The 24,081-nt window shown below is 42.7% G+C and overlaps 2 protein-coding genes across 6 annotated transcripts; one reads left to right on the top strand and one right to left on the bottom strand.

Moving 5' to 3' along the window:
• Positions 1-84: 84 nt before the first annotated feature.
• On the top strand, positions 85-2,621 carry LOC117770155 (aurora kinase A and ninein-interacting protein). Its single transcript, XM_034599242.1, has 4 exons — positions 85-240; positions 589-702; positions 912-1,071; positions 1,210-2,621. Exons 2-4 carry the CDS (start codon positions 610-612, stop codon positions 2,241-2,243), a joined length of 1,287 nt encoding a protein of 428 aa, XP_034455133.1. The 5' UTR covers positions 85-240; positions 589-609; the 3' UTR covers positions 2,244-2,621.
• Positions 2,622-3,409: 788 nt separating this feature from the next.
• Positions 3,410-22,609, bottom strand: cap2 (cyclase associated actin cytoskeleton regulatory protein 2). 5 transcript variants are annotated; one of them, XM_034599241.1, is made up of 13 exons: positions 22,312-22,609; positions 17,803-17,930; positions 17,601-17,701; positions 15,773-15,850; positions 10,315-10,458; positions 9,533-9,618; positions 9,061-9,166; positions 5,635-5,830; positions 4,918-5,081; positions 4,694-4,817; positions 4,529-4,611; positions 3,805-3,948; positions 3,410-3,710 (listed from the first exon to the last, which is right to left on the bottom strand). In XM_034599241.1, exons 2-13 carry the CDS (start codon positions 17,918-17,920, stop codon positions 3,627-3,629), a joined length of 1,428 nt encoding a protein of 475 aa, XP_034455132.1. In that variant the 5' UTR covers positions 17,921-17,930; positions 22,312-22,609; the 3' UTR covers positions 3,410-3,626. The 5 variants fall into 5 exon arrangements, with proteins under 5 accessions (XP_034455132.1, XP_034455131.1, XP_034455130.1 ...); XM_034599240.1 differs by having other exon boundaries at positions 9,049-9,166; positions 22,311-22,604; XM_034599239.1 differs by having other exon boundaries at positions 9,049-9,166; positions 17,803-17,927; positions 22,312-22,604.
• Between the last annotated feature and the right edge of the window lie 1,472 nt (positions 22,610-24,081).

The raw sequence follows: 24,081 nt of genomic DNA, 5'->3' as shown, positions 1-24,081 counted from the left end.
TTGCAAATAATGTTTTGAGGAAGATTTTGCAGTAAATAAGTTTTAAAAAAGGTTTGTAACATATTTTATGGTTTTTACACAGTCAAACGTCAGCGGCAGCCCGTCGTGGAGGCGCCAGACTCAAACAGAGGGAAACGCGGACGAGTTTCAAAGCGACCAGAAAAGATCAGAGTTATAAAGAGTTATAAAGAATTATAAAGGTTCACAGGGAAGCTGAAACCCTCCACCTGCCACGTCCAGGTCAGTGCCTGTGTCTCACGATTTCATTTATGTGGAAAACCTAAGTAATGGCGTGATGTTTGATCGTCGAACACCACCCAGCTACTTGTGAAGTTAGCTAACTGAGAGCTAGCACCGGTCTTGTAACTCAGAACTATTATATTTTGAAAGTGTGAATTAATAAGTTAGAGAGATCACTAAAATATGTTATGAACTTAGTAACTTTAATAATATCCAAATATATACGAATCGTCTAAACAGCTATAACAGAAACGTGTTATTGCTCCTGATAAATCCTGCAGTGACCGTTTATATATGATTGTCTAGTTAATTTTAATTCACTTTCTCTTTTATTTAAATTCACTGTAGAGCTTTCATTCACTCTCCACCATGAAGAGCTCCAGGCCGGCTCTGCAGACCACTGCCCAAGAGGAGTGTGGGGTTTGGCTGGACACTGTGCAACTCAAAGGAAAAGCCAAACAGGTAAAACTGTGTAAGCTGCTGTAGAGATTCTGTTCAGACCTGGTGTTAACATCCGTTCTCTATCTCTATATCTTAGCACTGTTTACTTGTGATTCGATGTTACAGTATATAACTATTTACAATTAACATTATCAAAATTCTCTCATGCTATTATTACTCCTCAGCGTTTTAGTGAGACCATGTTTCATTCGGCTCATCTTTCATTTCAGAAACGTCTCACCCGTCGTCCCATTTCTAAACTGCTGAACCCCTTTGCTGAAGGTAGAGGATATAGTTTGGCTGTGGCTCTCAACTTCACCCAGACGAAAATGGAAATGCCAAAAACCAAACAGAGCTCCATATCAGCCTTCTTCACACGTCAGCCCAGAGGTGAGTCGTCAAAACTGCTGAAATCAGTCTGTGAAGAAAATTGTCCGAAGGTGCTAAAGCTGCAGTAGACTGTTGACTTGCTTAAATTTATATTTGCTTTGTGATAACTGAATGCTTGCTTATTCCATCTACCAAAAGTTCTCAAGGAGAAGTCTACCTCTGATGAACCAAACATGGATCCAGTGCAGTTCTTCTCCTCAGCATCAGCCTCAAGGGTTAGTGCTCCTGTTGCATCAGGGACAAAACGAAGACGAGGAACACATCTTGAAAACTGGGACTCTGAGCCTGGTGTGGATCAGGAGTGGGGAAGTGAAAATTTAACTCAGCGAGAGGCAACACTGTGGCTGGAGCAAGGTGAAGCAGCCCAAACACCTCCTCAGAACTCGTACTGTCAGTCTGAGGAAGAGCAGCCTGAGGAGTTAAACCCACCTCAGAGTAAGAGGAGGTTCACTGACACCTCCTCATTATCAGATGACAGTCAGCCTCTTCCACAGGCATGGAGTCAGGACCCACTGCTCACCTACAGCCAATACGCTGACAGTGAATCTTACCTGACTAGTCAGACAAATACAAAAGCAGAGAATGTTAATGACTGTTTCCTAAACAGTCTTCAATGTGAGGACGACTTTGGATTTCGGATGGATCTGAAGGGAAAAACCTCGACTCAGAAATCCTGGAAATATTTATATTCTTCTCAGTTGGAGGATGAGAAAGAAAACAGCAGGTATTTGTTTTCTAAGTCCCCACGTAAGCGCTCACCTTTCTCTCAGATTGACCCTGTTTCAAATAATGAACGGACGGAACCAAAAACTCCATCACCCCGAAAACACATCAAAGATCAACCGTGGAATAAAGCTGATGATGCCGAGAGCAGCATCTCACAGTTCAAGTGGACAAAACCAAGTAGTGCACCCTTTAAAAAACCAGCACGAAAGCAGCAAAGCAGAGAAGCTGATGAGGACAGTCTGGCCATGTTATTTACCCAGGACTCTGAAGGCTTCAGGGTGATAGCGCATAGAGGTCTGCAAGTCAGGAGTCCGCTCAAAGATCCGAGTAACTTCAGCACTGGGGTTGTGAGAACAAGTTCTTACAAGTCTTTGGTGGAAGAGGACGAGGAAGATGAGATGCTCTTTACTCAAGACTCTCAGGGAAATAGGGTGATTAAACACTGATGAGAGCATTTGAAACACCAGGAGTCTTACTGTATGTGGATATTTGTAATACTTTTCAAAAAGACTTTTCATATTTGTTCCTTCTCCAATGTGTAAAACAAGAACATCTGAAAATTCCGAGACTGTTCTCTCTGATTCTCCTCTCGTCTCATTTCATCTTTAGATCTTTTGTATTTCCTGTAAGTTTTCCCCTGTTTATCATGTTGAAATTGGTTTCTGTGGTACTATATGTATTTTATTTTTTGGTCTGTATGACACTGAGATGTCCCACAACGTTTAACTTCTTTTAGCAATTAGAAAATACAATCTCTCAAGAAATTGCAGTGGCAATGCTGACTTGAAGACTTTGAAGAAATTAAATAAAATATATATTTATTATATTTTGTCATGATAAGCATATTAATTCTTGAGTTATGGCCAAAAATGTGTGCTGTAAGGTAAAAATGTTGTAGCATGTACAAAAATCTACGAATCATCAATGGCAGAATAATGAGAAACTACAATGATAGAGAAAATGGAAGCGGGTAGAAGAACATCCAATCAATAACATAAACAAGCCAGAAGTGGGAGTTTAGATTTTATTTGAAAAATGATCCACATTACATCAAATTGTCTCCATGTAAATGAAACATTTTGAGAATCACTAGTGGTGAACATCTTCCCTATGCTGACGCCATATACTACGTCTTAGTACAAAATAGACTGATGCACACAGAGATAATAATAAAGTGTAAACGCTACTGTCTGTATTTTAAAGGCACACGAGAAATTAGAAGCCTATTACTTGTTTTAACTTATTTAGACCAGTTGAACATTTATTTCAGGTTATTTTTTTATTACTGGATTTTACTCTGCACCAGTGAAACATACACGTGGCTTTAATGCAAAATACACTGAACACTGTTCCATATAACTTCACTAAATGAAACACTGACCTGACGACTGTGCATGTTATACATTTAAAGAGGTCATTAAAATACACTTGGACTGACTTTGACTTGGCCTCTGAAAGTTGTGCATGTTACACACTCTAGCTTATTCCTGTCGAATAATGTTATTGCTGCTGTGGTCTAATCTGTAGTTTAGCTCTTATACAATAAAACAGCCATGTGTGTGGATACAGTGCAGTCAGGATGATAGTAAATCCAAAAACAAGATATTTAAGGTATAGTGATATTGTGATGATTTCACCAGTTACTTATTTATCACAATCAACAGCTTCAAAGTGCGATAGAAGTATTTCATGAAGTAACGATTACAGCGACAGCGATTATACCGATAGTGTATGTTACAGTGCCAGCGAAGTTCACTAGATTCACAGGGACGGAAAGATGCGTGTACATTTATTTAATTTGATGGTGGTGAAGATGATGGAGCCTCAGATCAGCCTGCGATCTCAGTGGGCTCTGTCACCAGTTTGGAGCCGCCCCAAACGGTCTTGAACTGCTCCGGCACCGGAAACTCCCTCTGTGGGACAACCCAGAAGGAGAAGAACTTCAAATTAAAATACACACTCAGAGGTCAATAGTCCTGCCGCTCGTTCTTTATCTCAGACACTTACATAATCGTCATCTCCTGTAGGAATCAGGATGTTCATCTCAGAGCTCTTGGCGCTGACGATTTCACAGTTCAGGGAGTCCTTGCTCAGGTACACCTGGCAGCCCTCCGTCTTGTTGATGGAAATAGTCGGGACTGTTCCCAACGCCTGCAACAGACAGATGAGTCTCAGCTACTGACATGTACTGTATCTGTGGTATAAATTGTCAAATCAATTCATTCAGTATTGAATATGTAATAGAAGAGCTGTTATGTCAAATTTTCAGGCTCCATCTTTAATATTCACTGTCTTTTGAAGTCAAGGCTTTTACTTGTTACCTCTGCCAAGGTTTTCATTGGCCTTTGTTGGTTTGTCTCTTAGCAGGATTACGCAAAAATGACCTAATAGATTTTCTTCAAACGAGGTGGAACGGTTTGGGCCAGAGAAGAACCCATGAAAGTTTGGAGCAGATTCAATTAAGAATCTAAGAATTTAAAATTGCAAGATAGAGTTTGTTTTAGTTTTTTTCTTACATTTCTGGGAATTTCTCGACAGATCTGGCATATGTATAGTTCTAATATCTACAAACAGGTGAAATCATAAGCAGTTTGCATGAAAATTATGTGTACATGGTATATGTTTCCGATCTCAATACATATATATGCAATATTTTGATAAAGTGGTCAATCAGCCTTGGCGGCTGTACACGCTCTCCATGCACATTTCTAGTTATAAATGCTCCACTCACCTGTAACTGGATTGAATTGGAGTTGATGATTTCCACAATCCCAACCACATTCTCAAAAACCAGACCCAGCTTCTTGCAGTTGTCTGAGGAAACAAAACACGTGGAATGATGAGAATAATAATGAGAGATTATGAATATAAACTCACAAACACTTTCTCATCTCACCTATGATGATGGAGTTAATTTTGCCCTTAACCTGCAGGGTGGAGTTATTGCAACCGAAGACGTAGGCCACTTGTTTCAGCTCCGTCTCCTCAATCAGCAGGTCGTGTTTCTGCTCAAAGTTCTCCTGCAACCACAGATTCAAAATCAAAAATCTGTGGCGTAATATTTCAAATGTGAGAAAAGGGTATAAAACCCCTGAAAGAGGATGTTAACATGTCACGCACCACCCTCCATTTCTTCCCCTCCAGCTCCAGGAGCGGGAGTCTTTTCTGGACGGCTGCTTTCGATGAGGCCGCAGCCCCCGAGGATTTGGTTTTGGTCGGTGCAGCTTGAGAGCGCAGATTTGGGTTCTTGTGGGACTTCTGATCGTCTGATACACGCTTCAGACCTACAGACATGGAGGAGATATGTATTCACATGCAGGAACATATAAGGGATTTTAAGAAAGTCTTACTTCCCCCAACTCTACTTCACTTATCTGAGGAATTTTCAACAAAACCAAACCATAAGATTTTCTGAGGTTTTAAAGGTTCCATTAAATATTTTGTAAACTTAATCTTCCTACATTATTCTTAGCCCATTTTGAGTAAAATTGATTTGGTAAGTATGGTGCCTAAAGTTTAAAGATATTTAGTCCAACACATTTCCGAATCAACCTTAAAAAACAAGAATTTAAAGTTTCCATAAATATTATCGAGGATGTGACCTTTGTGTGGCTACAGCATATTGTAAAACCATATTTACTGTATTTATTGTTGACAAATAATATCTATATTTCATTGCATGGTTACATTTATACCATCACTACCACATACGGTTAGTTTACCTGCAGAGATACATGAGGGCTGAACGTGGTTTTTATATCAAACAGCATTTAAGCGAAAAAAAGTGACATCCTCTGTTCTTATGCTCTTTGCTTCCAAGTCCTGAAGGGAACTGACCTTTGGTGATGTCCATGCCCTGGTTGAGCTGAGCAAACAGAGCCGAGTGCTGCGCCGCCCCACTGCCGACCTGAGGCTGGGGGTCTTCGTCCGTGAAGACCGGAGGTGGGCCGGGGGGAGGAGGGGGAGGTGGCGGGTGGCAGGGAGCACTGGGGGTCTTGGGGGAGTCGAGGAGAGAGGGAGGAGCAATGGGGCCCTTGGGGCATGAAGAAAAAGAAAGATCCAACAATCATGTGGTGTGTGAGCTTTTCATGCAACACACAGAGAAAACACAGAGGCAACAGGTGTTCTGAGGATAACAGCTGCAGTTGTACACACGTCCAGCAGGAGGAGTATTGCTTAGGGAATGTGGGAAAGCTGTGGTGGGCAGTGATGATGCTTTTTACTCAGGACTTCATGGTGTTAGTGTGTGTGACTGAGAACAAGGAGAATAAGAGAGAGGTTTAAAGACATTCTCAGATGATTTATTTATGTATAATGGCAACTGGAGGGATGGATGTCCTTTTACATTATTCCATGCACATATTTCATGTGTTTGTAAACACCAGGATCTATAGTGGATCTCAACCAAAGAGCTGAAACCATGAATTGACTATGAATTCATTGCTTTTTATAAAAAATAAAAGAAATATCCTCTGGTTTCAGTTTTTAAATGTAGGGATATGCTGTGCTGCAGTGTTTATATTTTTATGACCTGAATTTATTTGGGTCGTTGTTGCGAACAAAACAAGACAAGAAGTTTTTAAATAAATTAAATAAAAACTTTTAATTAAATGATTAAATGATTTAAAAATCAAAAGTTTGAGAAGTTTTTGTCTGAACTTTATGTAATGAGGTTCATCATGTCTCAAATTAGAGACACCTACAGTTATCCACAATTTTTACAGTGCTGAGTACAATAAACTCTTAGATGTGAGGAGAAGCTGACACACACACACACACACACACACACACACACACCTCATCACAGGGGATCAGAGAATTGAAATGTCACTTCAAACACTTATGATTCCATCTGAGGCTACTTGACCTCGGACACGAGGCACATGTGTGGTACACATCATGGATGAACAATGCAGACCTGTTACACTAAACAGCTCAGCACATACCACTGGATTAACTGGTGTATGTGTGTGTGTGTGTGTGTGTGTGGTTGTGTGGACGTGTATGCCTGTAAACATTTCTGACTGCTTCTTTGTTTTCATGTGTGCATTTGTGTGCAGGTAGAAAAAGGACAGAAAAAATTGATAGATAACCTTTTTGTTGAGAAATGTTCAAATTATTGAACAGTATTTTCTCGATTCTTTTGTCGATCATAACTAACAACATCTTATATCGCTGGGATCTGTTTAATTTAAAATCCTTATACATTCAAATTTGAGTAACACTCAAAAACATTTCCCACGGCTTTAGTCCTGATCTGAAATGATTGATCGAATAATCAATCAAAAACCGCAGAAGTGTCTGTTTCAAAAGTCTCTGTATTCACACTCACTCAAACATTTGAATACTCAATTCCACTCGTTGTTAAAATGAGACGATTAACGGGGATACTCGTGATCTGATTGTTTTTAATTTCAGTAAAGTTTAATGAAATATTTCATGTCTTTTTAACGTCTGCTCTGAGGAACTAATGTAATCTGGTAGTTTTTGTGTGTAAATCCACCTCCATATGTCAGCCTGAGCATGTCAGAGTTTGAGCGTGTCACTAAATCCCCCCCTCGAGCAGCAGATGACGGCTGCGCTTACTGGGGACCAGCCCTGCAGTTTGGGTTACGGCGCAGACTGCGTGTGTACACAGGCTCTTTGTCGGGGGGGTTCCTCTGTGAAGAAAACCTCCATTCAAGCAAACCCTGAGGACCACCTGTTAGCGCCACACACTCCCATCCTTGTACGCACATGTGCACTGTGTCGCTCAGACACACTGCAGTGGCTCTCAAGTTTCTGCAGAAAACACACATGGGAGCACAGTTGTTCACCATTATTCACAGTTCCGGCTTTAATCATTTGATGTTAAGTTCAGCAGGTCGAACTTTTTGGGGGGAGATGTGCAAAGATTGATTGCACTGATGTGTGTGGTGAAAGTTAAGACACAGCCAGAGGAGAGTGAGCTTACATTAGCATAAAGCCTGGAGAACAACAGTCAGGCTCTAACAAAATGTGCACACCTGCAACTTTAAAGCGTCATGTTTCACTTGTTTAATCCGTAAAAAGTATAAAAAACGTAATATTTTTGAATTTGGTGATGTAGAACTATTTCTTCCAGAATAACCACAAGTAAGTGTTTTTTTTTTTATCATTTGGACAAAGCGTGGCGAGCTGTTTTCCCCATAGACAACATGATGCTTACCCAAAAGAGAAGCCAAAACATCTCGATTGTCACCTCGTGGATGGCTGCAGTATACGTCTTAAACCCCACCTCCTCCATGGTAGTGGATGGGACATGCACCAAACTAATTAAATACACGTCAAACTACTTTTTCCCAAAGATGGTTTCTGCCATATTAGGTAGCTCATATCACACTGACATATTAGTGTGGATATTTTGGCTCCATTTCCGGATAGTGGGAGGAAGTGGAAACACGTCGTCCATCTTTATATACTGTACAGTCTATGGTTTTCCCCCGTTTCTATTCTTTATGCTGAGTTTAACTTACCTGCGGCTGCCTGTAGTTTCATATTTAGTGCACGGACATTGTGGTATCAATTTTCTCGTCTAACTCTCAGCATGAGAGCAAATAAAAGTTCCTAAAATGATCACCTATTCCTTTAAGAAAGAAACTGCAGCACAAGTTTCTCAGAGGGAGCTTCTATAACGTTTAGACGCCAACATGCAACACAGCCAGGTTCCCGCGAGCGAATAAAGACAAGAGAAAGACTCTCGTAACTGACAGGAGGAGGAGGTCATGTGTGCCCGGATGGGATTTGGTTTCGAGTCGTCCTCGTAATCTCTGGGATCCAGCGAGTGTGAGAGCAGAGACATCGATAAACAGAAGTGAGTGTGGGAGTGACAGCGGTTTCGTGAGCCCTGCGGGGTGCAGCCACCGAGGAGAAGCTCGTTCATTCATTCATGCTCGCTGCAGCGGTTTATGTAACCGGTCGCTCCATAACTAAAAATGGAAGTGCACGCAGAAAAAAAAAAAGTACTCCATTTGAGCTCTGATATAAAAATATCACGGCCTGTGAATGGAAACTCAATGGAAACAAAGCTAAGATAATAAACAAGTGGCTCTAGGAGCGATTTCTTGTTTTCGGTCTGATGTGTTAACATTTAGAGATGATCGACACTGAAGAAGCAAGTGCAAACATGTCACGTTTTCAGCCTTAATGTTTAAGGAGAATTTGGTGTTAAATTGTAAATCAAATTTAGTATTTATGATCAATTTAGGTGTTTGATTTGAAAAATATATACGCCTCTGTACTCACGATCTTGCTCCACTCCAGGCCTGTGGTGTGGTGCTGTTTGATGAACGACTGCATCTCGGTCCAGATGGACAGGTAGGAGCGCACCCAGTCCACGTGGCGTCTGTCGCTGGGGGGGAGCCAGGGGAGGGTTGTTGGTGGGAGGGGGGGAGACAAATATATGATATTCAGATGAAAACAGGAAGGAGGAAGGCGAGGGAGGCAGTAAAGCAGGAGGAAGGCATTCTGAGTGCTGATTGGACATATTGACGGGACTGATCTCTTTGAGTGTGTGAGCTCTACTCTTCTATTTTTTCTTTTGTTCATCTTGCAGACACAGGAACCTCAACACAATATCACACTGTGGAACAATTGTTTTTTTAGGTTAAAATAAAAATGCTGTTTATAATTTGTCAAGGTTTACATTGTCAGAATAGAGACTGCATCTAAAAAAACTAAGAAAACAGATATGTGAAGCTTGTGAAGATGTACTAACGTTTCTTTGTAGTCCTTCAGAACTCTGTTGGTGTAGAAGGTGGCGGCGTCGTTCATCTCCTTCACGTAGGGACCCGGCTTCTGACACTGAGAGAGACGAGAGAAAAAGATCTTATCTCAGTGTCAGTGTGACACAAACCCTGTGAGGCCGAAACTGTCCATCATAGACCTTTGGTGAAAAGTATCTGTTTATCATTACATTGATAAATGCATTTGGGGTAAAAAAAACAGAGGAGCATCTTGTACTTAAAGGTCTGAGTCGGACATGTTTTATAAGCCCTGTGTGGAAGAGCTCCTGACAGCAACATACACTGACCAGAGCCAGAGCTGGAGTTTTTTATTTAAGAAGTGAAGAGGAGGGATTATGGTCTTTATCTAAATGATATTCATCCCAGAAGTCAGCGGGAGAGTATTGGAGGAGAGAGAGAGAGAGAGAGAGAGAGAGAGAGAGAGAGAGAGAGAGAGAGAGAGAGAGAGGAACAGACAGAGTGTGTAAGGGAGGAAAAAACACGACAAATCAAGTTTATCTATAGCTCTGTCTCTTGTGTTAAATGTATAATGTTTAATGTTTGATTTTAGATTTGGCATTATTAAACGCAATGTCTCCACTTGTAGTTCTGGTATATTTCTCTGATAATCAATATTTTTCACGCGTGGTTAGTTGTACATTTGATTCCAACCTAAATCTGGATGACTTACAGGGACATACATGTTCTAACAACGTGTATTATCCTGAATGGTCTGTCTTTTTGTTCACCAGGGTGTAATTGTATGATTCCTCACCACAGCGACCCAGCCCAGCGCCGGGATGCTCTCGCTGACGGCTGACAGGTGGTTGAAGAAGCTGCTGCCGCGGTTCCGTTCCCTGAAGTTCTGGATCTCCTGGATGTGCTCTGAAATTGGCTTCATCAGGTCGTGCAGCTCCGTCTGGGAAAGAAGGAAGGAGTCAGGAAGAGGAGGATGCAGGAGACAAGGAAGAGATGCCGGTGACAGAGGATGGAACAGGTGAGGGAGGGAGGATTGAGACTGGGAGAGTGAATCCTACAAACATCATGTTACATTTAAACCAAATCATAAAAAAAACTGATGGCAAGAGAAGCACAGGAATCATTCTTTTGCCTCTTTTGAATACACAATACACAGATGTTTGAGATACCCTGCATCGTTTACCTCGCTCCCAGCTCCATGCAACCAGTAATTCCTAAACTAGGCTACAGGACAGTAACTAATTTTATTAGCTGGAGCCTTTTTCCACTGGATCTTCCAGATCTCAGCTACAGTGCAGCTCAGCTCCCCCCCCCCATCGCTCTGTCCCTGCAAACATTCCTCGGTTCATGGGGAGATCCCTCTGGCCTTGTAAGGCATACCGCTCCGCCAGTGTTTACAGTTTACCTATCACACATATACTCACTCACTCACGCACACGCACACACACACACACACACACACACACACGTACAGACACGTACACACACACACACACACGCACACACACACACACATAAATCCAGGAACACGATGTTTCATTGGAGAATTGTTGCAGCAGCTTTCTGTGTTTTGATCTCCAGTGAACTGGATGCTATGTGAAACATTTACAGACAACGAGCTGTGACAAAATAGTTTCTTTATTCAAATGGGACAGTTTTTGTGTATTTTGTTTGTATAATATACGTAGTATGAAAAATGCATAATACGTCTGCTTCTGTAGACATATGATTGTGTGCAAAGACGCAGTAGAAACTTTCAATTTCAACAAATTCTTCCCTCAATCAGATGCACATGATCTCCATAAACTGGGATAGACGGGCCTTTCTCTGCTTGTCCAGCTGCTTTTATTATCACTAAATCCAGCTAATGTCTATGAGGCAGTGTGTGTGTATCCCCCCCGTCCAGAACAGATTTACCTCACTACGGTCAATAGGGAGGTATTGTCTGTGCTGGGTGGGAATATAGGAGCTGGGCATCAGCTTTCTCCATCTTAATAAAATGTTCATCTATTATTTCTGTTTTTGTGCACTCACTCAATTTTTCATGCAATTATTAATTTAATATAATATTGAGGTATTAGCAGGAAATGTAATGCAAAAGTTATGCACAACTGCCAATTTACATCGTATATCATTATATGTAGTTAGATAAAAAGCTTTCATGACTCCTTCAAATACAAACTTCACCACCCTGCAGTTGTTTACCTCCACCAACTGGTGCACATTTTATCTATAGTTATATGAGGTCACTGTGACCTTTGACCTGTAAAATCAGTTCATCTTTGAGTCCAAGTGACTTTTGTGTATTCTGTGAGCCAGTGCCGGGGTAGAGTGTGGACTTCCCCCTCGTTCAGTCGAGCTCCGCAGTGAGCAAAGAGATAGAAATAAGACATAGAATGACTGGAGGGTGCACAGAGGACTTATTTAAAAAAGGAAAACCTAGGCCATATTCCCACATGCCCAATAACCGAAACATTCTGGCAATTTGCAGAGTTGGCATCAAGTCAGAGCTGCAGCCAAGTGTCAATTTTCCACAGAAGACCCTTCAGTAATTTGTGAGTTCCGAGGAACTATTTACATTGATTATTTTGTTTGAGGGTAGAGAAGCAGCGACGTTCCTGAATACAGTCACATCTATGATTGTTCTAAAGAACGATGGTGTTACACTGAGCAGCTGTGAGATGGTTCATGTGCTGGTGAGACTCTCTGACCACCTCATCAATTGTATCATCAGGAAACTAAATCCAGCAGCTCCATTCCCCGACTGTTACTGCGCAGACTCTGGCTCTGAATGCACAAGATGGCGCCGTTCATAAAAGTTCATGAACACAGACAGAAAGAGAATGAGCCCACAAAGAGATCAAAAGTGGCGGATACGTTTTTTTTTTGGATGGGCAGTGAATGAGCTCAGCGTGTTACAACAGCACATCAGTGTCTGAGGCCTTGACTTCATATACGAGCAGTGGATCAAAGTTTGAGAGAGGAGAGGGCGACAATGGAGCTGCAGGAGGGGTTTTAACACAATGTGGACACACACACACACACACACACACACACACACACACACACACACACACACACACACACACACACACACACACACACACTGAGGTAACGGTCCAATCTGAGGTCACATGAGAGTGAGAGAGCAAAAAAAGTAAGGGTCTCTTGATTTGTCTTTGTCTCACTCTCTATCTAACTCTTACACACACACACACACAGACACAGACACTGACAACAGGCTCAAATATAGAACATGCCCATAAAAAGTCAGAGAACACAACAGTGCTGCGCTGGAGAGAAAGGCCAGAAGTTTGAGAGCTGTATGTGTGTGTGTGTGTGTAGAGAGAGAAGGGGGGGGGGGGGGGGAAGGGGTTGCACTGGCAAGAGTCAAATACACTTTTCTTCCTCTGAACCCCTGATTGAGGACTACAGATATAGTCATGAATGACGAGGGTCAGCAGACATGTGTGTGATGGTTTGTACCGATGGTTTTTGTGTGTGTGTGTGGTTGTGTGGGGGGGGGGGGGGGGTATTCTGTGTGTGTGTGAGTGTATGAGTGTATTCATAGGTTTGTGTGTCATGTTGACTGTGTGTGGAGAGATGATGTCCTCAGCTTGCCTCAGACATCATATTTTCTCTGAGGCGTTGTTTTTCTTTCATCTGAGCATTACAAGAATCTGAAAAGTGACTCTGGGCTTTTTCATCCATGAACTCGTGAAAATTGCTTCACATGACTTGTCTGGAAAGTATGTTGATTGTTTTGTTAGCAATCGTTAGCGATCATTTTGTTGGACTTTGACTGCGCTGGTGGGAATAATTCAGAATTCAACGTCATATCAAAGTTACTCTAATCAGAAGCAGAGCAGTGAACCCTCTCTGGTTCAACTTCAGCTACTGCCAAGGTGCATGCAGAGGTGAAATAGCTTTTACAGCCTGTGACTGCATCTACACCAGATCCCAAGTTGTACTTAGTAAGTGTTCACGTTAACACCAGGATGTAACTATGACTGGAAAGTGTCGATCAATAAAAGTTTGTTGTGCAACAAAACTGCTTCTAAATAAGGATATCTGAGGACAGCCTCAGTTCACCCTTTAATGCAGGACTCACACGTGCTGCGTAGCTGCTTTCACACATGCACTGAACTCCGAGTGAGAGGCTCAGGATTATCTGGGGACTTTCTCCGCCTGGCCTCCTCGTATAAAGTCCGTATAAAGTCAGGAGAATTCAATGTGTGAAACACAGCAGGGGATCCCCGCTGGATTCATCGCAAGCTGATGGGGGTTGTCTGCTGCAGTGAACATGTCTGTGCAGAGAAACTCCCATTGTGTTGTGCATGTGTCCGTGAATTGGGTGAAAAGTCTGGACCCAGTTTTCCGGACTTTACCCTCAGGTCATGTCTGTAAGCGACCTTTGTGTTGGAGGCTTCAAATGAAACGCTGCCCATTCACTTTGAATGGGGTGACATCATGCGTTGCCGAACTGCATCGTGGGTCGGCTGCATTGCTTGCAGAGTTCAACTTTTCAGGCGGCAATGGAGGCATCAGGCAAAGTCCCATGATGCTACTGGGCTCTCCCAACAGCAGCCAGACGACAGCCGTTCACTACCTAACATCTTTTTTAGTAATCAGAAAGAACAAACATGAATCCAGTCTCATATTTACACCTACATGACTGCTGAAGAAAGAGTACCCAGAGGATTCGAACCAGAACCCTCGTGCTGTGAGGCTAACCGCTGTGCCGCCTGACATTGACACGTTTCCCACAGCTCTGACCCTTTGGTGCAAAGACCTACTGATTAAATATTATTATGACTATAAGGTCTGTGGCTATGTGATACAAAGCTTTCATGGCACCGTCTTATCTGATCGGTGTTGTTGCAGAACTTTACAACATCTATTCTGGAGACAAACGTCTTTGTTTTTAAAATCTCAAGTCAAATGTGTTGTGGAGCGAAGTGACGCAGACAAATCAAGACATTTTCCATGTTTGTCTTTTGGAATTACCCAGTTAAGGCATATTACATCTCCATTTCTCTCACAACTCTCACCGAGCCCTCTCCTGGGCCAGACCCCCCCCCCCTCTCGCTCTCTATCTCTCTCTCTCCCTCTCTCTCTCTGTAAAGCCCTTGCTCTTCCCTTGTTTGCATTTCTGACAATCACTGAACGCTCTTTTCACCGTCTCTCCACCAATGACCTGACAGACAGGGAGTAATCACTTCCTGGTAGGCTCTCTGGGCCCTGTAACACACACACACACACACACACACACACAGACACAGACACACACACACACACACACACACACACACACACACACACACACACACACAAAACACAAACAGAAGGCCAATGGGATGATATCATATCAGCTCTCCTCTGTCTCTCTCTCACTCATTCTCTCACACACACACATGCACGCACACAGCTCTCTCTCCCACCCTCTTTTCTCTCTATACGTGAACATGTTGGGAATGTGTTGTATTAGCGTTTTCTTAGTCAAAGAGCAGAGTAATCCCTCTGTGAACAGGCCGGCCTGCTGGGGAACACAGGAGGGGAGGACACACACTGACCCACTGGACTCTGATACTGTTCTTCTCGCTGCTAAGCTGCTGTTACTTGTGCAACATCTGATGCACTTTGTATTTGAATTCCACAAGAATCACACATGTGGTTCATCCACTGCAACCGACCGTAATGGTTTGTTTGTTGCAATGTTTCTCAGTCAGCACAAACAGCGGCAGCCAGTGATGATGTATAAGTTAAACTCTTAATAACCTTAACTGTTGCCTGCAACTGGCAACCAAGTTCACGTACCGCATAGTTTTCGGGGGCCGTTTTGTGCCTTTATTAGAGAGAGACTCCAATCAAGAGAGATAACAGGAAATGACAACAGAGACAGTTGGCGAATGACATGTATCAAAGGTCTCCGCCCAGCCCCAGACCATGGATGCTGCAGTTCATGGTCAGCTCCTTCAAACATAATGTCACCAGGGTGTTAACTCTATTGTTTTACAGTCCAGACTTCAGAGTTAAAGGAATAACAGGCACATTGGCATGAGATTAGAGAAATGGCTCCAAGATCCTTTCATAAATCCCAAATACCTTAAAAAGTAGCTGGTTGCTCTTCAGCATTGTACTTTTACGAACCAATACATTTAAATACTGTAAATGTAATGCAATTCCTTCCTATTGCAATCATGATCTCAAGGTCACAGCGCACCTAACCATCGATGGGTTTCCATGGCAATTACCTTTGCAGGTTGCTGGTGTGTGGCAGCCATTTTGAGGAAAGTTCTCTGAGTCTGCAGGGCACTCTGCACCATCTCCGCCTGTCAATCATCAAGAGTCAGACACAGATAGATTAGGATGATAATACACGTAGCATCACACATTTCATGGGTGTTATACGGTGCCTGTTGAATTTAGCTGCAGTTCCCTGAAAAGAAAAGATTTCCCTCTTTTGCCAGTTTATTCTTTTCCTATAAAACTACAGCCTGTAAATCTGTCTGTGCTGCACATACAAAAGCGAGTATACAAAACAAACACACACAGAGTGTTTGGGTAAGGCCCAGCCAGCCGTGTCCTGTGCATGCTTCTGGGTCTGTGTGTGCGTGTGTGTGTGTGTGTGTGTGTGTGTATGCGTGTGTGTGTGTGTGAGACCTCCAGTTGTGGGCCAAGGGAACCACCAGGGAGGCTTTGTCCATAAAAGGAGCCCTACAAACTTAAAGAAACCACCTCTGGCTCTCACTCACATACTCATGCAGTGATGGGACACAGGCATAGAAAGCGTCTTTCGAGGTACAGACAGAGAACTACAAGCTTTCCTTACTTTTCTTTTTTCCACATTTTGGGAGGGAATTTCTGTCCGTCTGTCTTTACTCCTCTGTTTTGAAGCCCTCCCTGTTGTGTTGGATTTATTCCAACGATATAACACAGCTATATTTGCCAGCTGGCTTAACACAAAACACACAATCCCTCTGGGAGTGCGGGTCATTACCAAATAGGAAAAGGTGCTCGACTAGCAACTTGATAGATGAATGTAAAGTCAAAGTTCAGTCATACTCCCATCCTTGGCTTTGTAGAGGACAGGAAACCTTTGCCATCACACACAGACACACACACACACACACACACAGACACACACACACACACACACACACACACACACACACACACACACATACACACACACACTCACTCACTCACTCACTCACTCACTCACTCACTGCCTTGTTTCTACGTTTACATCACAGTCCTTGATATCTTTCCAAAGCTGAACATATCTAAGTAAGATCCTGTTTGTTTAAAAGTCTACGTCTAATGAAATAGTTGGCAGAGAGAGAAAAATCCACAAGCGCACAATCAGTGCACTCTCCCTTTACAGAGGAGACAAATGAGAGCAGATTCTTACAAATCTGAGCTCGTTTAGTAATTAGAATATGTACAATACTTAATGGATTCTCAAAGTCTTGCAAAATCACAAGGGCTTCATGAAGCAGAAATAAGAGCAACCCGACACTTTCATCTGGCGCTCTGTTCGTCTGTTTGTATCTGGAACGCGTGTCTCGAGAATCATTCGTCCAATTGGTTCCACACTTGATATGTGTATTGCTAAGGGCCCGCAGTGTGGAATTTGGTGAGATTTGGACAAGTGATCCGTTCAATTATAATGGGCACTGCACTAGTGTTTTGAAAGCTAAAGGTAATCACCAACAAACTGGTATTCATCTTTCTTTAAGTTGTATCGTTCCTTGAAAAAGCAGTGATACATTAGCACTTTTCATAAAGAGTAAAGTGATCACGTCCCCCATTAAATAGTTACTGTCGTGAGCAATAGACCCCCCCCTCCCCTGCTGCACTGTAACTGCAGATCACTACGACAGCAGCTGTGGCGACATCTGTCTCCAACAGCTGCTGCAGCATCTGTGTGTAAGTGTTTTTCTTTATGAAGTGTGTGTGTGGACAGGTGTGTGTCTACAAGGGATTCATCCATCATCAGATGACAGTTGTGTGGCAAGGAAAGCTTTTATCATACACACTTGATATGTAAGACACACACACATACATGAAATCACTCACATGTTTCTCCACCTCGCTCCCTATGGCTCGGCTCTTGCTCAGGTAGTCTGACACTGGACCGTTGAGCAGCATGTTGAAGGCGTCCACACACTGAGACGAGCCTAAGAACACAGAGATATCAATGCTTATTTGCGTGTTTTATGCTTGTGTGTGTGTGTCCCCCCCCTCAGCCCTCTGAGTCAATGGTTAGTTTCAGACTTGCCTCCATCAATGCCATTGACGCAGTCCCCATTCGCCATGCCACTGGTCGCGTGAATGTTGACGGACATCTGCTCCAGACGAGTCACAGCTCGCTCCAGCCGCAGCATCAAACCTTCCATGGTGACAAACCTGGAAAACAAAAGGGTTTCTAGTTTTGTGATTTTGATTAAATCTATTGGTCCTAAAAGATCACGACTGAATCCGGAGGAGGGGAACGTGGGATTCACTTTGAAACATTCTCACTCTGCTGCTTCTTGTTTTCATAATGCTGGACCATATCAGCAGCAGAGTCAAACTGAATATACAACTAAATATCCAGAGTGGGGAGGTTTTATGAACACTGTCTCTGTGTGAGCCGTCTGCCACAGTCACAACATCTGTACCAATCACACTATTGGATTAGAAGAGGTAGAGACTGGGGCCGGGATGAGAGGAATGTCAGAGAGTTATTTAAAACAATAAAAAAAAAAAAGTGTGAAAGGATCCTGGGAAAATACTTTAGATGAGATACAGACATCAGGAAGCAGTTTTCTGTGTCGCAGGTTGTACATCAACCAGGAGATCCACTGATATTTAAAACAGTTTTGGGACCTGGGGGGGGCCCTATATCGAACCAACCCCCCAAAGAAGTACATGATACATGATGGACTTTCTAGTCCTCAACCAAACCTTTTTAACAGAAAGTTAGTGACATGGGGCCTCATCAGTGAGTTCCCAATCACAGAACATAAGGGGGTTCATACCAATTTGTCGTTGCTGATCAGCTGTTCTCCAGTGCCCCCTCTTTGCTTGGTCATTGCCTGCTTTCCCTACTTTGTTTGCAACTTCCCTGCTTACATTTCTAAAATGTTACAGAACCAACCCAGAGTTTACACATTTAGCAGTGTAGGGTAAAGGTATGTTTAATGTATCCTCAGATGTACAGTAGACGCTTATCGTGAAAGCGTGACCTCACTGACCCTGGTTGTTTACCTGACAATGTTTCTACCTGGGGGCAGCATGGTGGTTAACACTGTCGCCTCACAGCAAGCGACCATCTGGGACCTTGGCTTCAGACCCTCAAAGAACTAGCGGTACAGTTGATGCATGATGCAAAAAATTACAACACATGCAAATCCAGAAACGCGCTGCAAATAGCGAAAAGGACACCGGAAAGGGTTTGAGGCGTTATTGAACTCTGCTTCTCGTCAGAGGTGATGGAACTTCACAAAGCATTGAACTACGTCCGGGTTCATCACTTTTTTGGGTCCCCTGGAAACATTTCCGTTGTCGTTCTTGCTATTTGCAGTGCGTTAAGCTCTGTTGGCCACCGTACAAAAGCGTCTGTATAACATCCAGGATCTCACACACAGTACGTAGATGCAGCTGAATTGTTCAGAGACAATCCTAGTTTAGTTGATATGCGGAACAAGTCTAGAAGTGTAACCCAATGCCAGTGAAATACATTGAAGGAAACAGCACATACCACACTGATTTAACGCTGACCAGCCATGCGCCTCACCATGAGGCAACACAGGCCTGTTTCCAATATTAATTAGTCAGCCGAGTGGAATTCAAACCAGCAAGCTGCTGCATGTTTACACAAACTACTGCTAGGTAACGCACTCTTCCTAATCGGACACCTGCTACCTGTGAATCCAACACACAACCCAGCCGCTTGGATTAAAGATTTTTTACAGGATGATGTTTAAAAAAACACCAGGAAGCTCTGCGTCTCTTTGGCAGTGAGTAAACTCCGTAGCCTGGATGGTGTCTCCTGTCTGTAATCTTTTCTAAATTATGTCCAGTAATTACGTGCTCCGAGCAGCCAACATGTCCTGATGGGCGTCAGCGACTCATCTCTCTGGAGAAATCTCTCAGCAGTGCCAGATGCCTATCCCACCACTCAGCTGCTATTTCTGATCTCGTGCTCGCAGCAGCTCTTATAGGCAAGACCTGGAACCTGCAGGGCTGCGAGTGTGCTGATAACAAGAGAGCAGAGATGAACCAACCATGTCAACTCTGCCACAGGAAATGTAACTGGACTGAGGGGAGTCAGAGTTTATTGTGATGAGTTGTTTGTAATAACATCATTCATACAGGATTTATAGCTCATTGGTTTTATACCTCTGTGTCAAATGTTTCAGCTGCTTCGCGTGGAATTACAAGACATAAAAACACAACAGGATATCTTCTTATAACTCTTCTTATAACCAAAAGAAAACAATTAATGTAAGATCCTTTGACAAACAACTGAGGAACATATTTATCAGATGGCTTCTAAACTGCAGAGTGAAAAGCCTGTGAGTCTGACTATGGCATCTATCACAGCAGGCTGCCTTAAATGGCTCATAATCTTCTTTATTTCTGATCAATAAAGAATCCGTTATTCATAATTTACAAGGCTATTAATTACAACTTATATACTTTTTACAATTGAGGGTTTCTTAATAGAGAGTGGTACTCTGTGTTGCTTTGTGGTGCTTTGAAAATGTCATTTTATCAGAGCTGGAAAAGTGTAGTTGATCAATTGATTAGTTGAACCACAGAAAAGTAATCTGCGAACGATAGATAATGATTTAAGCTCCCTTTACAAGATATGATGTCACCTCGGACTCTGAGAAATCACGATGGACAGTTTTCATCTGACAATGTTTGATGAACAGAATCATTAATCAATTAATGGAGAAAATAAATCTATAAAGAAAAGCACCGTGGTTACTGTTACAAACATGAAACCGAGGCCTTTGAATCAACTACTGTTTTTATCCAAAGTCTAAAACACTTCACTTAATCACTGTCTCGCTCAATAACAAACTTAATCTTTGTTTAAAAACCATGTCACAGAAGCAGCCGCGGCAGCTGCTAGAGTTTTATTATAAAGCAGCCAAAATCGATGGTGATGTCTTTGTATTGCCATGGAGATTTCCATATTCATATAGACTTGATTCATCCACCATAGGATTCTGAATGGGAAGCAGCTGGTGTGAGTTAAAGAAATACATTACTGTCGCATAAAGTCTCAGAAATCATTCATCTTTTGAAAATTTTCTTCAGTACTGAGTCTGTTGGTGGTGACTGTTGCCTCCACGATACGAGAACATTCCTCAGTCTGTTCCTCCAGACAGGTGGGCCTCAGCACCTGCCACATAAAGACCCCCGACCAACAGCTGAGAGGACCCACATGTCGCTGCAGGGTGGAAAAATATTACTGACTTCATCCTGACCCGAACATGTCTCCTGAACCCTGTGGCCTGGTATCTGATCTTTGGGGCTATATTGGGCCACAGCCCAGAGTGTGCTGCTATGGGCCGACTGTACAGTACGATATTCAAACACAGGTCTCCATGTGCTGCACTGTAATCTAGGATAAAGGAACTTTCAGCACATAAATGCTTGATAAGACGATTTAATGGTAAATGAACTGTACTTAAAGAGATTTTCAAGTCTTGATGACCTCTCAAAGTGCTTTACATTACAGTTTTTGCCATTCATCCATTCATACAGTGCATCCATGTGCATCACTTTCTCTATCACAATAACATACTTGTGGCACAGCTGTCAGTATCTTGCCCAAGGACACTGGGATTGAACCGCCAACCTTCTTGGACGACCAGCTCTAACTCCTGAGCCACAGATGTGTCAGGAGAAATAAATGTGTAAGAAATAAATAGTTTTTTGTTGTAGGTGTGTTGTTATTGATTGTGGTTAATATTAAATAAAGAAAAGTTTTGAAATCAGTTATTAAGACAGAACATTTATTTTTTAAGTTTGAGAAGCCTATTAGCTTTCTTTAGTACCTTTTTGGGGCATTTTGATCATATCACATGATCTTCCTCAGCAAATTGGTTCATTTAAATTTATCTCGGAGCACTTGAGGACTTCCTGTCCATTTTGTTTTAAAGTTTATTAGAAAGTAAAAGCCGATTGGATCCGCTAAGCCAATGTGGTACAGGAAAAAGCTCCAGAAGCTACTAAATGGACCTTACGGTGTAAGATCGTTTTGTAAACTGGTGTTTGGTTTAAAAAAATTACTTTGAAACCCCAAAAAGAGCCCACAATCAATAATCTATAATGTATAACATCAATGGGCTGTTTGAATCTCATGGTGGGTTATTACAGGTGTCTCATCCCACAGGGGGTCTCAGGCCAAACACGTTCACGCTCCATGACATTGCACTGGCACGCGCACAGTAATTTCACCTCCCCTCCTCGAATCCGATGCTTCATTGTGAGAAGCCACAAGCACCGTTACTCCAGAGAGAAGGTGGAGGCAAAAGAAAAACAGCATAAAATCAATACAGCGCGTTCTCACGGCGCGTAAACCCCGTGCCAGACATGTCAGAACGCGAGTGACGCACAAGCAGGAAGCAGGTGAAGATGACTTTGTTTGGACATTTTCTGCGCACAAACCTGGCACATCTCTGTGACACAGCACCGCTGCAGGAGCGTACCCCTCCGCCCCCCCAGCCCCCAGCCCCGAAACACAACATTCAGTCAAAAAGAACAGCTCGGTACAGGGACATCTTACCTCCCTCTCCTGGTCCGCAGTTAATTTCTAGTGGGGATGTTTGTGTGTGTGTGCGCGCGTCAATATCCCGGGAGTGGATTTGTGTCTGTGTTCCGTCGCGGTGCGGTCCTCTCCTGCCGCCCTGCCCCGTCACTCAGCTGCGCACAGCACCGGCACAGTTCCGGGATGTCCTAAAAAAGCAACACGGTGAACCTGAGAGCCGCAGCGCGCACGGATCAGGAGAGTGACTCAGTGCCGCAGTGGCTCCTCCGGGGCGCACGGACCGTTTACTCCGCAGGCAACATGGCTGCTTCACAGAGCCCCACTAAAAATAGACGAGTGATGGACGCTGTGGCAAAAGACATGTGCACGTGTTCCTTCTGAGGAAAAATAGACCTTGACATGCACCTTCATCATCATCATCCTCATCATCATCATTAGGCCAAGTGTGGTCCATTTAAGTCTGACACCACTTTCCCAGAAGTGAATTTACACCTGACTCTATAGCAACTGCTGATTCACTGTAGGTGTAACACCCTGAAGCCTTAATAAGTCAACGTTAATAGATTTTAAAAGTTTGGTCCAAATTGCCGCAGAGACCAAAATATTCTGACTTCAAATCCCTATGTAGGCCATGCTCCAAAAACATGAGATCCTTCCCATGATGCAACTTGATTGTAACCTGTTTTAAGGGCCCGGTCACACACACACTGATGCAGAATCGTGGGCCAAAGGTCACCAAAGTTGAACTCCACTTGAAGCCTCGCTGCCTCAGGAAGCAAATGTTTGATTCGCCTCCTCGCTCACGCTGTTGAAGAAAACCGCCCGTGAGCATTCATTCTTTATTTCGAGATGGTTACTGCTGCGGCTAACCACGTCGTCATGCGAAGATTAGCCAGATTAGCTTAATTTACACGGCACAAATGTTCCCCAAAATGAACCATTAACAATTAGATTAATCATTCATTTATAATCAATTAGTAGAATGGCACTACGGCTGCATTTGTCTTTCCGTCACTACAATAACTCAGGCAGTTTTAATATAATTTGGATTAAACTTGACACATTTGTTGGCGATGGGGTCAGGACCTGCACTACCGATATCTTTTTCCAAATCTGTTAAAGGTCAAGGCCACAGCAAGGGATCACAGTTTAAGACTAATGCTAATTCATCCTTCATGGAATGCACGTATACATGTACTCTTGAAACTGCCTTTAATTTCGTTACAGATTGTATACTTAGAAATGATATATTTATATGAATACAAATTTAAACTGCTTGTCGGGTCTTAAAATCTTTTTTTACAGTGGCAGTATTAATGTGTTATTATTTTTCTGGCCTGCATCCCTGTGATGGTCAAGTTAATAATAATTTCATATATTTCAGTAATGTTCACATGTGCCTAAAAGTTAATATACACCTACTGTCATTCTTTTAGGAAAGTGGGGACATGTCATTGCTGCTGGAAAACCCCTCATATCTCCAACTGGGACTTTCAGCTCACACGTCCATGAATGTGTTTCCCCTTGATTCGTTTTTATTTGCAATCAGACACATATAACTTGGAAATACCATTAGACAACACACTTCCAGTGGGTTAGGCTTTGGCTTTTTATTATAAATTTGTAGTCTTCATAAATAAGCTGTATCCTGAATCCTCTTCCAGAGCTCGAGAAGACATCATACACATGCTGTCACAGGCTGAGTGATGCTCCTCATGACAAATTAACTGATCTTGATGTGTTAAAGTGGTGGAATTCTCCTTTTATAAGTCTTTGCAGTGTTTTAAT

Source organism: Hippoglossus hippoglossus, chromosome 11 (genome assembly GCF_009819705.1).
Source record: "Hippoglossus hippoglossus isolate fHipHip1 chromosome 11, fHipHip1.pri, whole genome shotgun sequence".
In the NCBI taxonomy this organism is placed as follows: domain Eukaryota; kingdom Metazoa; phylum Chordata; class Actinopteri; order Pleuronectiformes; family Pleuronectidae; genus Hippoglossus; species Hippoglossus hippoglossus.
The sequence above is the reverse complement of the archived record's forward strand: the minus strand, read 5'-3'. Positions and strand labels throughout refer to the sequence as shown.

Bases quoted from the DNA above. Each gene is read 5' to 3' on its own strand.
- cap2 (XM_034599236.1), bottom strand. The intron at 17,702-17,802 runs GCAAGTCTGAAA...CTGTGTTCTTAG, and splicing joins CGTCAATGGCATTGATGGAG to GCTCGTCTCAGTGTGTGGAC. The intron at 9,619-10,314 runs GTGAGGAATCAT...CGTCTCTCTCAG, and splicing joins CGCTGGGCTGGGTCGCTGTG to TGTCAGAAGCCGGGTCCCTA.
- LOC117770155 (XM_034599242.1), top strand. From the start codon at position 610: ATGAAGAGCTCCAGGCCGGCTCTGCAGACCACTGCCCAAGAGGAGTGT. The intron at 703-911 runs GTAAAACTGTGT...CTTTCATTTCAG, and splicing joins TCAAAGGAAAAGCCAAACAG to AAACGTCTCACCCGTCGTCC. The intron at 1,072-1,209 runs GTGAGTCGTCAA...ATCTACCAAAAG, and splicing joins CTTCACACGTCAGCCCAGAG to TTCTCAAGGAGAAGTCTACC.